Source organism: Schistocerca piceifrons, chromosome X (genome assembly GCF_021461385.2).
Source record: "Schistocerca piceifrons isolate TAMUIC-IGC-003096 chromosome X, iqSchPice1.1, whole genome shotgun sequence".
Classification (NCBI taxonomy): Eukaryota; Metazoa; Arthropoda; class Insecta; order Orthoptera; family Acrididae; genus Schistocerca; species Schistocerca piceifrons.
The window spans coordinates 696676834-696693913 of NC_060149.1; the positions used below are offsets into that span (position 1 = coordinate 696676834).

Genomic DNA, 17080 nt, shown 5'->3' on the forward strand with positions numbered 1-17080 from the left:
GCCTCACGTGTTCCAGTGTTTCTACGGAATCCAAACTGATCTTCCCCGAGGTTGGCTTCTACTAGTTTTTCCATTCGTCTGTAAAGAATTCGTGTTAGTATTTTGCAGCTGTGACTTATTAAACTGATAGTTCGGTAATTTTCACATCTGTCAACACTTGCTTTCTTTGGGATCGGCATTATTATATTCTTCTTGAAGTCTGAGGGTATTTCGCCTGTTTCATACATCTTGCTCACAAGATGGTAGCGTTTTGTCAGGGCTGGCTCTCCCAAGGCCGTCAGTAGTTCCAATGGAATGTTGTCTACTCCGGGGGCCTTGTTTCGACTCAGGTCTTTCAGTGCTCTGTCAAACTCTTCACGCAGTATCATATCTCCCATTTCATCTTCATCTACATCCTCTTCCATTTCCATAACATTGTCCTCAAGTACATCGCCCTTGTATAGACCCTCTATATACTCCTTCCACCTTTCTGCTTTCCCTTCTTTGCTTAGAACTGGGTTGCCATCTGAGCTCTTGATATTCATACAAGTCGTTCTCTTATCTCCAAAGGTCTCTTTAATTTTCCTGTAGGCAGTATCCATCTTACCCCTAGTGAGATAGGCCTCTACATCCTTAGATTTGTCCTCTAGCCATCCCTGCTTAGCCATTTTGCACTTCCTGTCGATCTCATTTTTGAGACGTTTGTATTCCTTTTTGCCTGCTTCATTTACTGCATTTTTATATTTTCTCCTTTCATCAATTAAATTCAATATTTCTTCTGTTACCCAAGGATTTCTACTAGCCCTCGTCTTTTTACCTACTTGATCCTCTGCTGCCTTCGCTACTTCATCCCTCAAAGCTACCCATTCTTCTGCTACTGTATTTCTTTCCCCCATTCCTGTCAATTGTTCCCTTATGCTCTCCCTCAAACTCCCTACAACCTCTGGTTCTTTCAGTTTATCCAGGTCCCATCTCCTTAAATTCCCACCTTTTTGCAGTTTCTTCAGTTTTAATCTACAGGTCTTAACCAATTGATTGTGGTCAGAGTCCACATCTGCCCCTGGAAATGTCATGCAATTTAAAACCTGGTTCCTAAATCTCTGTCTAACCATTATATAATCTATCTGATACCTTTTAGTATCTCCAGGATTCTTCCATGTATACAACCTTCTTTCATGATTCTTAAACCAAGTGTTAACTATGATTATGTTGTGCTCTGTGAAAAATTCTACCAGGCGGCTTCCTCTTTCATTTCTTAACCCCAATCCATATCCACCTACTATGTTTCCTTCTCTCCCTTTTCCTACACTCGAATTCCAGTCACCCATGACTATTAAATTTTCGTCTCCCTTCACAATCTGAATAATTTCTTTTATTTCATCATACATTTCTTCAATTTCTTCGTCATCTGCAGAGCTAGTTGGCATATAAACTTGTACTACTGTAGTAGGTGTGGTCTTCGTATCTATCTTGGCCACAATAATGCGTTCACTATGCTGTTTGTAGTAGCTTACCCGCATTCCTATTTTCCTATTCATTATTAAACCTACTCCTGCATTACCCCTATTTGATTTTGTGTTTATAACCCTGTAGTCACCTGACCAGAAGTTTTTTTCCTCCTGCCACCGAACTTCACTAATTCCCACTATATCTAACTTCAACCTATCCATTTCCCTTTTTAAATTTTCTAACCTACCTGCCCGATTAAGGGATCTGACATTCCACGCTCCGATCCGTAGAACGCCAGTTTTCTTTCTCCTGATAACGACGTCCTCTTGAGTAGTCCCCGCCCGGAGATCCGAATGGGGGACTATTTTACCTCCGGAATATTTTACCCAAGAGGACGCCATCATCATTTAATCATACAGTAAAGCTGCATGTCCTCGGGAAAAATTACGGCTGTAGTTTCCCCTTGCTTTCAGCCGTTCGCAGTACCAGCACAGCAAAGTCGTTTTGGTTATTGTTACAAGGCCAGATCAGTCAATCATCCAGACTGTTGCCCTTGCAACTACTGAAAAGGCTGCTGCCCCTCTTCAGGAACCACACGTTTGTCTGGCCTCTCAACAGATACCCCTCCGTTGTGGTTGCACCTACGGTACGGCTATCTGTATCACTGAGGCACGCAAGCCTCCCCACCAACGGCAAGGTCCATGGTTCATGTTTGATCAGCACAATAAAAACTGAAACCATTTGTATTGTTCTCCGAGACTCTGTAGCCTAAAAAACCGCCGGGTTTACTCTGTACAGTCCCGCAAACCATGTAGCTGCCTTCTGTGTGTACTGGATGCCTAACCCATTAAGTGGAACCACGATACTCCACCACCTTATGGCGTAAGTCGAGCTGTCTGTGGCCTACAAGGTCGCAGAACCGTCTGAGTCGGTTATTCAGACCCACCACTCACCTCTGCACCACAGATCCGCAGTCGCTCCTGTCGACGATGCTACGAAATGTGAGGTCTGCCTTCATCTTGCAAGCAGTACTGGCTGTCATAACCATTTCAGCATGGCGCCTGAAACCTATCTCTTCCAATCCAAAGCGGCATACAACATTAGTACCGTCATGAGCTACTACTCTAGTTGGCTGCACACTAAGCTCTTCTACTATATTAGCGGGCTGCAGGCTTTTTGGTTCAGTTACTATTTACACTGGATAATGTTGGCCTATAAGCATTTGCAACACAGTTATTGCTGTCCTCAGTAAAGCCGCCCTATGCCCGCCCGGCTAGCCGAACGGTCTAACGCGCTGCTTCCCGAGCCAAAAGGCGTGCCGGTCCCCAGCGCGAATCCGCCCGGCGGATTAGTGTCGAGGTCCGGTGTGCCGGTCAGCCTGTGGATGGTTTTTAAGGCGAATGCGGGCTGGCTCCCCTTATTCCGCCTCAGTTACACCATGTCGGCGATTGCTGTGCAAACACTGTCGCCACATACTCGTACACAATAAATACTCTTCCACGCGCACATTTGGGGATACGCTCGTTTGGTATGAGACGTTCCCAGGGGGGTACACTGCGAGCAGAACCGCATAATAACCCTGGGTTCGTTGTAGGGCGGCGGTGGGGTGGGTTGACTGCTGTGGCATGTTGTGGGGCTGCCAACCACTGACGGCTACGGCGGGACGAAGCCTATCCGTCGTTTCTAGGTCCCTGGTTCAATACCCACAATACACACACAAAGCCGTCCTTCACCTTATATTGTATTGTACAGTATGCAAGCCCAATGTTATTTACTCCTGCATGTATTTGTATTATTTACGGCTAAAAAGTTTTTCGTACCTTCCTTTTAAAAAGAATAGTTGTATTAAAGTCGTTTAAAATTATGTGCAGCAGCGACATCTTGGGTGCCCGAATACATATACGTCAATCGTCGCTGCACTGCAGTCTAAATAGTTTTCACATAGTATCAGCATCTATGTTATAATGATCCTTTAGAACTGCAAACTGTAGAATTTTGGGACGAAGCTTGTTTGGCTAATCATTGTGACTGTACCATCCATATATACATGGACGCACGTGATTCATATGATGTGTCTGCTGTAGTATGGGAATATTTCCAATATGCTGAAATTGATCTCTGCTATTTTATTATATAATTTGGATGTATCTTTAGGCCAAGCTATATACTGAAGTACCAAAGAAACTGGTACACCTGCCTAATATCGTGTATGGCACCCGCGAGCAGGCAGAAGTGCGTAACACGACATGGCATGGACTAGACTAATGTCTGAAGTAGTGCTGGAGGGAACTGACGCCATGACTCCAGCAGGGATGTCCATAAATCCATAAGAATAGGAGTGGGAGATCTCTTCTGAACAGCACGTTGCAAGGCATCCCAGATATGCTCAATAACATTCATGTCTAGGGAGTTTGGTGGCCAGAGATATGTTTAAACTCAGAAGAGTGCTCCTGGAGCCACTATGTAGCAATTCTGGACGTGTGGGGTGTCGCATAGTCCTGCTGGAATTGCCCAAGTACGTCGGAATGCACAATGGACATGAATGAATGCAGGTGATCACACAGGATGCTCACGTACGTGTCACCTGTCACAGTCGTATCTAGGCATATCAGGGGTTATATATCACTGCAACTGCACACGCCCCACCCCATTACAGAGCCTCCACCAGCTTTAACAGTCCCCTGCTGACATGCAGGGCCCATGTATTCATGATGTTGTCTACATACCCGTACACATCCATCCGCTCTATACAATTTGAAACGAGACTCGTCCAGCCAGGCTGAATGTTTCCAGCCATTAACGTCTAATGTCGACGTTGACGGTCCCAGGCCAGGCATAAAGCTTTGTGTCGTGCAGTCATTAAGGGTACACGAGTGTGCCTTCGACTCCGAAAGCCCATATCGATGATTTTCCGTTGAATGGTTTCCACGGTGACTCTTTTGATGGCCCAGCAGTTTGAGGAAGGGTTGCACTTCTGTTACGTTGAACGATTCTCTTCAGTCGTCGTTAGTCCCGTTCTTGCAGCATCTTTTTCCGGCCGCAGCGATATCGGAGATCCTATGGTTTACCGCTCGTGAAATGGTCGTACGGGAAAATCCCCATTTCAACGCTACTTCGGAGTCGCTGTGTCCCATCGCTCATGCCCCGAAAACAACACAATGTTCTAACTCACTTAAATCTTGATAACCTACCATCGTAGCAGCTGTAACTGACCTAACAACTGCGTCAGACACTTGTTGCCTTATATAGGTGTTGCCGAAGGCAGCACCGTATTCTGTCTGTTTATATATCTCTGTAATTGAGTACACGTGCCTATACCAGCTTCTTTGGCGCTTCAGTGCCCTTTATTCTACATCTCCATGACGAGTATGCTGCGGGTAGCAACAGCAACGTTCTCATGACTGTACGTATGTGTACTTGGTTCGGCAAACACTCGGATACCGCGGAACACCGCCACTGGTCCTCTAAATCAAGCGATCTTAATTCATAGAAAATGTTTGCGACCATCTGAGTTTTCTTAGTTCTGCGGAATCTAACCGACAATGAGTGACTTCAGCTGGGTATGGTATCTCTGAAGAAATTTATGAATCATTTCCTCGCCGAATAGAGGTCTATAGGCGGAATTAGCGCCATAATTCATAGGAGTGACTAATTTTTTTGTTCGTTATGCTTATGAACTAGAGATATATCATGAAATATGCGTAAGAGTATACACCACACAATCCCGTAAATTGATTTAGGAAAATGGGAGAACTATGGTACATCTGCTTGCAATATCAAATACCCAAATCGATAAACAGAATAATACGCAAATTAATGGAAAAAACTGAGGATCTTTTAGATATGTTTTAAGAATTAGTTCTGTTTTAGGAAGTGTGGAGGAAACCAAGAGATAGTTCCGATGTTACACTTCACAATAAAAGCGCAATTAAGAAAATTCAAGACACTTTCTTAGTATTTGTCGACCCAGAGAAAGCGTCCCCTAGTGTAAAAAAGTGCAAGGTGTTTGAAATCCTCATAAAATAGGTAAAAACTCTGTAGAAAAACAGACAATATGCATTATGAACAAGAGTCAAGCGAGAACAGTACAAAATAATGGAAGAGCAAGAGAGAAGTTCTCTAGTTGGAAAAGGGGTAGGGCAGGTATGCCGTCTTTCTCCTCCACTGTCGAGCCTGTATGTGGAAGACACAACGAAGAAATAAAAGTACGAATTCGGCTTGAAAGTTGAATCCAGTGTCATTGATGAAAATAACATTTCGGTTACCAGCTAGTTAAAAAGTGAAATCGTAACAACTTAAAAAGACATACACAAATACAACAATGGGACCAGATATGCGTTCATCAGGCTGAAGGTAGCTAGTAATATCAGTGAATCATGTGACCGTTGTAACAAACGTTACTTCTTATTATTGTTATTAGATTTTGAAGATTGATGTGAATCTTCCTTTTGTTTTACAGTCAATGTTTACAGTAATTAAATTTTGGTGAATTTACTCTTTTCGAAAGGAAACTGTATACGTCATCAAAAGTTAATTAACCCCAGCAATTAGCAATACCAACGCATTTTTCCATAACATGTACTACTAATGGGGAGGGTGGGGGGGGGGAATGGGGGTACTCTTAACTTTCATTAACAACACCCTTTTAAATTGGTACTGATGTATAAGTAGGGTCCAGAACCCGAAAATATTTTTCAGCACAATTTTAGCACCTTCAAGGCATTTTCCATAGTGAGTTCTCGAAGAGGAGTGGTATTTTATAACCACCATAAAAAAATTGGAAAATGCGCATTTAATTAATTGTCATTGAGTTTTATTCACAACATACATTTTTAAGATTATAGATGAGTAAGATGGGTAATGAACTTGAAAATATGAATATGACATACATTGCGAATAGTCACATTCACTACAAAAAACTGCATTTTTGATTACAATTTTCCTGAAATGTCTGAACAGTTACGGAATATGGTATAACAAATTATGAAAAACAATAAATATTTTTTTCAAAATTTTAAAATATAAAGTACATGACTAAGTTACAATATTTTCAAAATGTTGGCATAAAGTATTGGTATTCTGAGAGTTAACATTGTTCCCGCAATTTACGTCATCTGTTCAAAATATCAAACTTTACAAAAAATGTTACTATTATGCTGCCTATATTTTAGTTTTAAAAAGGTGAGCGTTTAAAAATTTCGTAGAAATTATTAATGAATATTTCTTGGCTTAAGTAAATTTAATCTATCTTACTGTTAACTTATTATGTGTAAAAAGTCCCCATTTTTCAAAGTGTGAGTATGGCAATATTTTGTACTAGGTACGTTCAGGTTTCTTGGCCACTGGCTACCATTTGTGACCATTTAAGGTAAGTAAATTCCACCATCAACGTTTGCTATTATTTCTTTATTACAACACATTATAGTCCTCAGAATTATCAGATACGCTGTGTAGAGAAGACATGAAATGGATTTCATACCCATCTATCAATTCTATTCTATCCGATGACTATCACAAGTGCTCATGGATGAATATAATGTACAACATGTACAATCGCAATGATATTAGCCAGTACAATCATAGTGTAAATATCGACCGATGCAGTCCCTCTGGTTCATCATTGATTTGAGTTGTCGACATAAATAAACTTTTTAGTCGCTAGTGTGTAGAGTACCTCTACACGAAATGTTGGAAACACTGTATATATAGAACTAAGATTAACAGTGAATAGTATATATTATTGACTATTTAATCAATTTTACCGTTTCACAGCAGTGAATTATGATGGATTTAATGCAATTTGATGCCATAGGTAATGTGGTCATGTGACCTGCCTTAAATGACTTAAAGCGAGTATGTGACAATTTATCATGTGAATTTTCATCAGCATGTACACCAGATAGCGTCTTATTAACAGCTAAGTAAGGACTGTGTGTTATCTCCCATGGCGTACAGGGAGCTCTGAGAATTGAAACCAGTTGCAATAAATCACTATTTATTAGCAGCTCCTGGCGTAGAAGCTACGACGTTTTTGAAATGAAATACATCGAAGGCATCCAAACACTCGTTAGTGAACATTAATAAGAGATGCGTACCCGTTCGCCTTCAAGGCGGCTTGAACTCTGCTGTGGTCACTACCAATGTGATGTTGGAATGTGTGTGGGGAAATGGCAGCCCATCATTGCTCAAGAGCCGAAACCAGAGAAGACAGTAACGTTGGACGCAGGACGCTGGAGCGAAGCTGACGTTTTAAGTCATTCCAAAGGTCTTCCATTGGATTTATATCCGGTATCTGGCCAGTTCATTCAAGAAACGTTACTGACTACAAACCACTGACCCACAAATACTGCTTTATGACAGGGTGTATTGTCATGCTGGTACAAACCATCATCTCCAAACTGTTCCTCTGTTGTGTGCAGAACAGAGTGCTGTTGAACGTGGTCATATTATGCCGTGTTTAGGTTTTCTTAAGTGCAATAAGAGGACGATACCATAACCACGTAAAATAGCTCCATACCATAACACCACCACTTCCGAAATCCGGCCCCGGTAGTTGAGTGGTCAGCGCGACAGAATGTCAATCCTAAGGGCCCGAGTTCGATTGCCGGCTGGGTTGGAGATTTTCTCTTCTCAGGGACTGGGTGATGTGTTGTCCTAATCACATCATTTCATCCCCATCGACGCGCAAGTCGCCGAAGTGGCGTCAAACCGAAATACTTGCACACGGCGAACGGTCTACCCGACGGAAGGCTCTAGTCACACGACATTTACATTTACCACTTCCGAACTTTATTGTTGGCAGCACGCAACACAGAAGGCAATGTTCTCCAGGCATTTGCAATACCCAAACCCATGCGTAAGGTTGCCACGAGGTATACACTGACACATCAGTCGAAATCACTCGTTTCCAGTCATCCACTGCACGGCGCCTTCGCCCTTTATACCGTATCAAGAGTCGCTTAACATTGACCACAGAAATATGTGACTTACAAGGAGCTGCTCGACCATTGTACCCAATCCTTTTTAACTTCACAGCCAAAGTTACTGAACTAGCTGGATTGCTGGCAGCACTTTGGAACACACGAATGATTCCTTCGTGTGATTTCATACGATTTCTTAGCACCAGCCTCGACAATGCTCTACGGTTCCTGTCTGTCAGTACATGAGGGGTGGCTGGTCTCGGTCTAGCTGTGATTGTTTCTTCGTGTTTCCAATTCACAATGGCCGGCCAGAGTGGCCGTGTGGTTCTAGGCGCTACAGTCTGGAGCCGAGCGACCGCTCCGGTCGCAGGTTCGAATCCTGCCTTGGGCATGGATGTGTGTGATGTCCTTAGGTTGGTTAGGTTTAATTTGTTCTAAGTTCTAGGCGACTGATGACCTCAGAAGTCGCATAGTGCTCAGAGCCATTTGAACCATTGGAACCACTTCACAATCACATCACGAACATTCAACTCGGGCACCTTTGGAAAGGCTGAAATGTCTATGATGGATGGGGTGACGTCGGCTGACAAGTCCACGTTCGAAGTCACTGAGTTCCCCAGACTGAGCCGTTCTGCTGCTATTGCTTCTCTATTGGCAACACAATACACCATGCCTCCTTTTATACCGGTGGGTCCGCCTCTCCTGGCCTCTAGTGGTCAATTCCGCACTACGTACGGGTGTCTGTATGCTTTAGATGAGATAATTTACTTACGAGCTGTGATCCGGCACCTACATAAAACATGTGTGTGTAGTGCACGAGATGTGGCACACTGATGTGGTGTTCCGGTGTGTGCAGGGCGCGTCGATGCCGTACGGGCACGTGTCGCCGCCGGCGAGCCCCGACGCTCCGCGAGCGTTCGTGCAGCACCAGGGACTCGAGGGCGGCGCCGGCCACTACGCCGGGCCGGCCGGCGGACGGCTGTCGCTGCACCCGTACCCCAGCGTGCGCGTCATGACGCCGCCCGCGTCGCCCCACCTCGCCAACCTGCTGACGGGCGGCCGCCACCAGCTGCCGCCACCGCCGCCCCCGCAGCCAGCTCCGCCTGGCCCACCGCCCTTCGTCGACGTGCCCTCCGCAGCGTGCAAGGTGAAGCGCGGCCGGCGCCGCTGGGGCCGCAAGAAGGTGACGACGCACACGTGCACCTACACCGGCTGCACCAAGACGTACACCAAGTCGTCGCACCTGAAGGCGCACCTGCGCACGCACACGGGCGAGAAGCCGTACCAGTGCGGCTGGAAGGGCTGCGGCTGGAAGTTCGCGCGCTCCGACGAGCTGACGCGCCACTACCGCAAGCACACGGGCGACCGGCCCTTCCAGTGCCGCCTGTGCGAGCGCGCCTTCTCGCGCTCCGACCACCTAGCGCTGCACATGAAGAGGCACATCTCCGTCTAGACTGGGCCACACGGACCTCGTCACATTCGCGTAGTTTCCGCAGATTCGCCACCGTCACAGGACGAGCGACGCTGTATTTTCGTGGACACTGTTATGTGATATAAAGCATGAGCGAAGCGAGTGTTGAAAGCGACCTAGACTAGTATGAAACAAACAAGAATTTTATTCCTGTAAATTCGTTCCAGTCTTTTAGTTTCTCCGCCACTGAAGGCTTTACACAGATTTGTCACTATACTGCTACCGTGAAATTTCTTTCAGTGGCATAGTGGCTGTCTGTACTTTCATCATTCGCAATGTAAGAGAACACGTTTATCATTTGGTACTCCGTGTACATATTGGTACACATCTCGGACATCCACGGTCAACGTAACAGGTTACACCATGTAGGGATCTCTTGATTCTCTACAATTATAGTATATGGAGTGACCAAAATGAAACAGACGGCCCGGAAAAGTCTGGCACAAAATGAGTTACTCTAGTTAATCAACAACTGAACTGTTACACAAGGTGCTGGAAATGGCCACTGTTGCCGTCAGTGAGGTGATGTATGGGTTTTGTCGAACTGTGACATTGTACTTTCAGTGTGCTGTTGTAGTTATTCTACTGACTGGAAGTTACTTGTTCAGTTTGCTCCACAGATAACAGAACAAGCTACGTTGGAGGCCAGGAAGTGTTATAAGCTTTGCAGATCGCACTTTCCTCACCGAACGTTTGATGAACCGGTGCCGAAGTTGCGTATTGGGTGTGTTCTGTTGCTCCATCTCGCTGAAACACCCATAAAATCGTTCGTCTCCTTTCCACACATAAATCGTCAAAATCTCTTCCTCCTTTTTTTCTTTTATTTTTAGGGAGGAACAGGTTGCAGATCCATAGCCGAGAGTGTTTATGGAAGTATCTCCCAGGAATATACTATATTTCTCTGTTTATTTGGGTATAACCAGTTTCGAAGGTCGAAGCCTTGTTATCAAGTGCTCATGCCCGCTGAGAGTAGACACAAGCTGACATCTTACCACCGGGTACACATATGAGAAACTGGATTACACAGATCCTGAACGTACTTCTTGGCATTAAAAGTTTCATTTAAGAATTATGTTTTGATTTCTGTACATTGTGAACCAGACTACAAATTGAACACTACAGTGTTGCAGATCAGCGCACAGGTGACAATTTTTTAGCACACAAAGGTGCGAGTTCGGTGAGTTGCTACAAACTGATGAAAACACTTTTCAAGACAGTTTTATTCTCGCCACCCTGTAAGTCAACACGCTCCACAGCACAAATTAAGATTGATTATCTGATGCGTATCTAACTAGCTCAGAATCTAAATTGCAATCTGCGCATTAGTTTGTTTCAATCTTGTCACTCCACAACAACAACAACCTGTCGAAAATGCAACTACTTATGATTCTTCACTTCCTCCTCCATCTAGCTTCGCTGGATCTCTATGGTACGTTTTATTTGCGTAATAGCTTCACTGGTTCAAAATCGGGCCCTGTTAATGTTAACGGTAACGGTTACGATTCTTGAGAAAAGGGAGTATCTATATTCGCGCTAGCTAATTTTCGTTGATACCCAAATTTTTTCGAGTGTGTGAATGAGTAAATTCTTCGAGTAAAAATTAGTAGGTTATATTGTTTATGTATGGCGTTTCAAATACTTCATCGAAAAAAAGACGTCAGTACAATACTGGGATCAACAGTAGAAGGCAGAACTGCACGAATTAAACTGTATCGGTACAGTACTTCACATCCTACATTAAATAAGAGGAAAGCTGTAGCGAAGGCCGCCCTTCGTCCAATTCGTGTTTGGTGCTTGTATTCTGTTCCACTTTCACATTTCAAAAAGAGATGGCAAATATTCACCCACTTGCTCTGTCTTTCCTTAGCCGAATATGAATCTCCATAACTGTGTCATTGAAGTTTGCAAACCTCTCACTCCTATGTCAAAAGATGAATTATAAAGAAGCGACTTGTGTTATTAAAAATGTGTGTTCAGCGTCCTTGGTCTAATTCATAGAATATTCGCAGCAGTAGTTGCTAATTTCGTTTTTCTAGTAGAAGCTGATGGTTATATGTCGTAGCACAGATGTTACAAAATTTCAGAACTCAAGTGAATTCGAAATATATACTTTGGTTTACCGAAGACCTCTTTAATCAGCTTTTCATGAGTCCACATAGATCACAGAGCCAGCATAATACCGTGGGACTGTTTGTGGGAAACTGAACATAATATCGACGAAGCGCGAAGACGACCTACATTCTCAGCTACAAAACGTCCGAGAGTACAAACCGTGTACCGTGCTCCAAGCAATACTGACAACAGTCGAGTTTTCTTTCTAACTCATTGCTTTCTGAGTGAAATGTCTGCAGCTTACAGGAGCACATGAGCGCTGATATAGAGTGAAATTGTGGAAGACGTTCCAGCGTTTTATGTACTACGGATGAAAAACCATGTATTGTAAAGATTTTTATTGTAGTTCACTTACACTCCAAATGTAAATAGTCTTATTTAAATATTTATGAAATTAGCAGCCAAGTATGATGGCGATTTTTGTCACACAATTGTTGTTTGATTCCGCTTTTCTGTCCATGATACAATCATGACTTCATCTTTTATTCCCATTATATTCTCATCTTTTTACTTCTGAGAGGCTAATTATTCCCAAACATTGTGTAAATAGAATGATTTCAACGGTGATAAAGTTGCTGCATCGCATAAAATTCTTGCATTTAGTTTCGGAAGTAATGTCATTAGTGATGCTTTATGTACTTTATATTTATTTTATGGATGCTTTGTGAGAGAAGTCTTCGAATTTTTAAAAGTATAAAATCGTGTAGTTGTCAAATAACGCGACAAAAGGCCAGTATTTAACAAATAGAATCATCGACAAGTAAGCTTTCGTTATCTCGAGTAGAATTCAAATAAGATGACCTTCATTTAAGATCATGATTCTCTTCAGGCATATTGCTTTTCAAATTAGTCCGTTCCCAGTCGGTAAGATCAAAAGGTCGCTTGTCGAGCAGTATCTTTGTTGGAAGCACTCACTGTTATCACAGCAAGACCCACGTCTGACATCGGTACGCTTTTATGCGTAGAGCTATAAGGAAACTTCTTTACTTCACCTTTATGCATCAACAAGATACAATCAGTGTTTTGCACTTGAATGATTAGAAACTTTCATTAATTAGTTATCTGTTTACATTCCCTCAACATAGTTAAGTATTGCTCTCCTCTGCTGTTATCACACTTCTTACCAAGATTATTAAATGACAAACTCTTCCTGTTGCCACAGAAATTTTGCTCGAGTTTCTTTATTATAATTTCCTAGTTTGAGGAACATGTTGCGAATATCTGTAATACATGACACATATTTACTGAAATACGTTTATGGCTTTACAATAATTTCACTGTATTCGCCTTCGCACAAATTAAACAGTTGAAATTAGTTTTCGAGGCTTAAGTTATTATTCACTGTTCTTGTGTAAGTTGCTAAGGTATCTTAGAACCAGTTGCACATTACAGTATCAGAATTTGAAGTGTTTGCAAAGAATTTCATGTATCACTCTTCGTTCACACTCAAATAAACATCAGCTTCAACGTTACAGGCTGCTATACTGCCGCTCTAGACATGTACAGCTCACAGCTTTTACACAAATTGTTTTGCGAAATCGTTTCCTATCTGTTGTACGCTTAAACTAACTCACAGGTTCCAGACCAACTCCAAATAAATTTGAAATATGCAAGACTTTGCAGCTATGTTCAAACACCTTTACTTTTTTTGTTACTGTGTCTTTCGATTGGAAAACAGTGGTGTCTTCCTTCCTGAAGAATTTAGTGATAATCAGCTGAAAGACTGTTGTGTCTGTGATATCATAATACAACCGTCTCATGTAATTCTATTGTTTTCACAAATATTTTTCACTTGTATTGTAAGAAATGAAATATATGTGTGTTTCAAACGATGACTTGTGAAATACTCCTTTGCCACTTCTGTTACACCGAAAACCTGTACTCTTCCGAATCCCAAATGACTTCGCACTAAAATTTGTTTTCTGACCATAATTAGAGGATTTTAATTTGAGTTCTACAAGTAATGAAAATTTATCTACTCTTTGACCAGTAAATAACGAGAAAACTGACAAGAAGGTGACCAGATATGGACCACGGATTGGGATGATATCTGGTACAGATTTTCATCTTTTTTTAAAAAAAATAAAAGCCTATTTCGAATTTTTTCGACACTACATAGTTGTAGAGGCATTCGATGTCAAATTTTCTTTGTCGCTCAGGTCCTAAAGAGTATGACGTATGGTGAGGTGCATGGGCGACACGAAGTCGTCATACTGTGGATTTGTGGACTAAGATTATGTCCGACCCAGATTTCTTTTTTCTTTTCCGAATTAATCAGCATTTCAGTATTACAAATTGTTTATTTATTTGCTGTGGAAGGAATTGTGAGTATTAACAAAACTCACACTTATATATCATTATCAGTACTTTTTTCATTTCGTCATTGTATACCCGTACCATTCATAGATATTCCCTAACTGTAACATTAGTCCCAAATTTTAACTTATAAATTTTGTGCTTCGTAGGCGTTCGGGTACTTGCGAAAGCAGCCGTAACACAACATCTTTGCTGCACTAACCAGACAATTCTTCAGCAGTGTGCTCAAAACAGACCTTCTTGAAACCCTATTCTTTGGTAATCAACTTAGACGCTAAACGATAGCATGCAAGTTCAGCAACGTGCTCCATTATCTCACAGTTAAATGTAGATATTTGCACTAAAGAACCATAAAAGAATAATCTGCTGTATTGAAACGCATCTTTTACGTGAAAAAATGTATTTTACATACCAGTAAAAAAAGAGGTTCGCAAAATCGGGAAACACACATGAACCCCAGTCAGCCAATACGTAGTATAAAAATGTCACTATCAAATAACAGTCAACAGAAAGAGAGAGAGAAATAGAATTTACATGCATATTTTATCAAAACTTTGGAAATATCGCATTGCCAAAATTTGTGTCCATGCTGTGTTTGTTTACTGTTTTAGTGTGAAGAACATCTTTGCAAAACTTCATCCAATTTTGTGATCCTTGACTCACAACTACCGTCCTCCTGCTGTGAGAAGAGACTGCATTTTGCTAGATCTTTCTTTAAGGAAGGAAGTTAGGAAATAATGGCTCATCGATGACGATGTCGTTAGAGATGGAGCACAATATCCGACTGGAAAGAAATAGGGAAGGACATCGGCCGTGTCCTATTGAAAAGAACGAGCCCGGAATCTGCTTTCACTTATTTAGGGAGTCAGCGGGAAACGAATCTGTATAGCAGGACGGGGATTTGAACCGCCGTCCACATCTCTCGGACACATTCTTTTAAGAGTTATGATACCTCCTGATGTGCAAATACTTCAGCTCTATGCCCAAAGTCTGACTGAGGGCAAAAAGTAACTCATTCACTCCCATACAGTCGGCACGAATCCGGAAAACCGTCCACCATTCTTTCCTACATAATGGCTTAGCTGCCTTTCGTGGAGCACTGATCTCTTCAGTTACATAAGTATTGAGTGTCCCAAATGTCACGGTGAACCTCTTTTCTCAAATTTTATTTTTCTACGGCAATATCTGTTGGTCAGTGCAGGAACTGTAAGGGTAGAGAATGAGATTTTCACTCTGCAGCGGAGTGTGCGCTGATATGAAACTTCCTGGCAGATTAAAACTGTGTGCCCGACCGAGACTCGAACTCGGGACCTTTGCCTTTCGCGGGCAAGTGCTCTACCATCTGAGTTACCGAAGCACGACTCACGCCCGGTACTCACAGCTTTACTTCTGCCAGTACATACTAAGTAAATGTGGCAGTAGACTTAATTGGTACTGACAATAGATATAGTCACTGCTACTGAGATGCCCCTATTTGTTTATTTCAGTTAGCTGTAACTTGAGCACCCACTCATGATGTAGAATCCCAAATGCATAACTTCCGTGGATACACTTAGCTTGTAGCCGTTTGTTGTCCAGAGTGCAGGTCTACGGCTTTATATGTGCGTTTGATGTATAAAAATATGTTTTATGAGTAAGGAACACACACTTCGAATAATCTGGGTTTATTTCTGTTCTATATCTACATCTACATCCATACTTCGCAAGCCACCTGACGGTATGTGGCGGAGGGTACCTTGAGTACCTCTATCGGTTCTCCCTTCTATTCCAGTCACGTATTGTTCGTGGAAAGAAGAAGGATTGTCGGTATGCTTCTGTGTGGGCTCTAATCTCTCTGATTTTATCCTCATGGTCTCTTCGCGAGATATACGTAGGAGGGAGCAATATACTGCTTGACTCTTCGGTGAAGGTATGTTCTCGAAACTTTAACAAAAGCCCGTACCGAGGTACTGAGCGTCTCTCCTGCAGTCTTCCACTGGAGTTTATCTATCATCTCCGTAACTCTTTCGCGATTACTAAATGATCTTGTAACGAAGCGCGCTGCTCTCCGTTGGATCTTCTCTATCTCTTCTATCAACCCTATCTGGTACGGATCCCACACTGCTGAGCATTATTCAAGCAGTGGGCGAACAAGCGAACTGTAACCTACTTCCTTTGTTTTCGGATTGCATTTCCTTAGGATTCTTCCAGTGAATCTCAGTCTGGCGTCTGCTTTACCAACGATCAACTTTATATGATCATTCCATTTTAAATCACTCCTAATGCGTACTCCCAGATAATTTATGGAATTAACTGCTTCCAGTTGCTGAGCTGCTATTTTGTAGCTAAATGATAAGGGATCTATCTTTCTATGTATTCGCAGCACATTACACTTGTCTACATTGACATTCAGTTGCCATTCCCTGCACCATGCGTCAATTCGCTGCAGATCCTCCTGCATTTCAGTACAATTTTCCATTGTTACAACCTGTCGATACACCACAGCATCATCTGCAAAAAGCCTCAGTGAACTTCCGATGCCATCCACAAGGTCATTGATGTACATTGTGAATAGCAACGGTACTATGACACTCCCCTGCGGCACACCTCACTCTTACTTCGGAAGACTTCTCTCCATTGAGAATGACATGACTGTTATCTAGGAACTCTTCAATCCAATCACACAATTGGTCTGATAGTCCATATGCTCTTACTTTGTTCATTAAACGACTGTGGGGAACCGTATCCAACGTCTTGCGGAAGTCATAAACAGCATGACATGAATGCACTGAACGATTTTTGAGTCAACGTTGCCGCTTTTGCCATAGGCAGAAATAATGCAATGCCATTTTTT

The 17080-nt window shown here is 42.5% G+C and overlaps 1 protein-coding gene across 1 annotated transcript; it reads left to right on the forward strand.

Annotated features, from left to right (window-relative positions):
* Nucleotides 1–9168: 9168 nt before the first annotated feature.
* On the forward strand, nucleotides 9169–13677 carry LOC124722623 (Krueppel-like factor 2). Its single transcript, XM_047247758.1, has 2 exons — nucleotides 9169–9406; nucleotides 9488–13677. Exons 1-2 carry the CDS (start codon nucleotides 9169–9171, stop codon nucleotides 9799–9801), a joined length of 552 nt encoding a protein of 183 aa, XP_047103714.1. The 3' UTR covers nucleotides 9802–13677.
* Nucleotides 13678–17080: the final 3403 nt, after the last annotated feature.

Coding starts and splice junctions, on each gene's coding strand:
- LOC124722623 (XM_047247758.1), top strand. CDS start 9,169: ATGTGGCACACTGATGTGGTGTTCCGGTGTGTGCAGGGCGCGTCGATG. Junction 9,407..9,487: donor CGCCAACCTGCTGACGGGCG/GCCGCCACCAGC, acceptor TGCCCTCCGCAG/CGTGCAAGGTGAAGCGCGGC.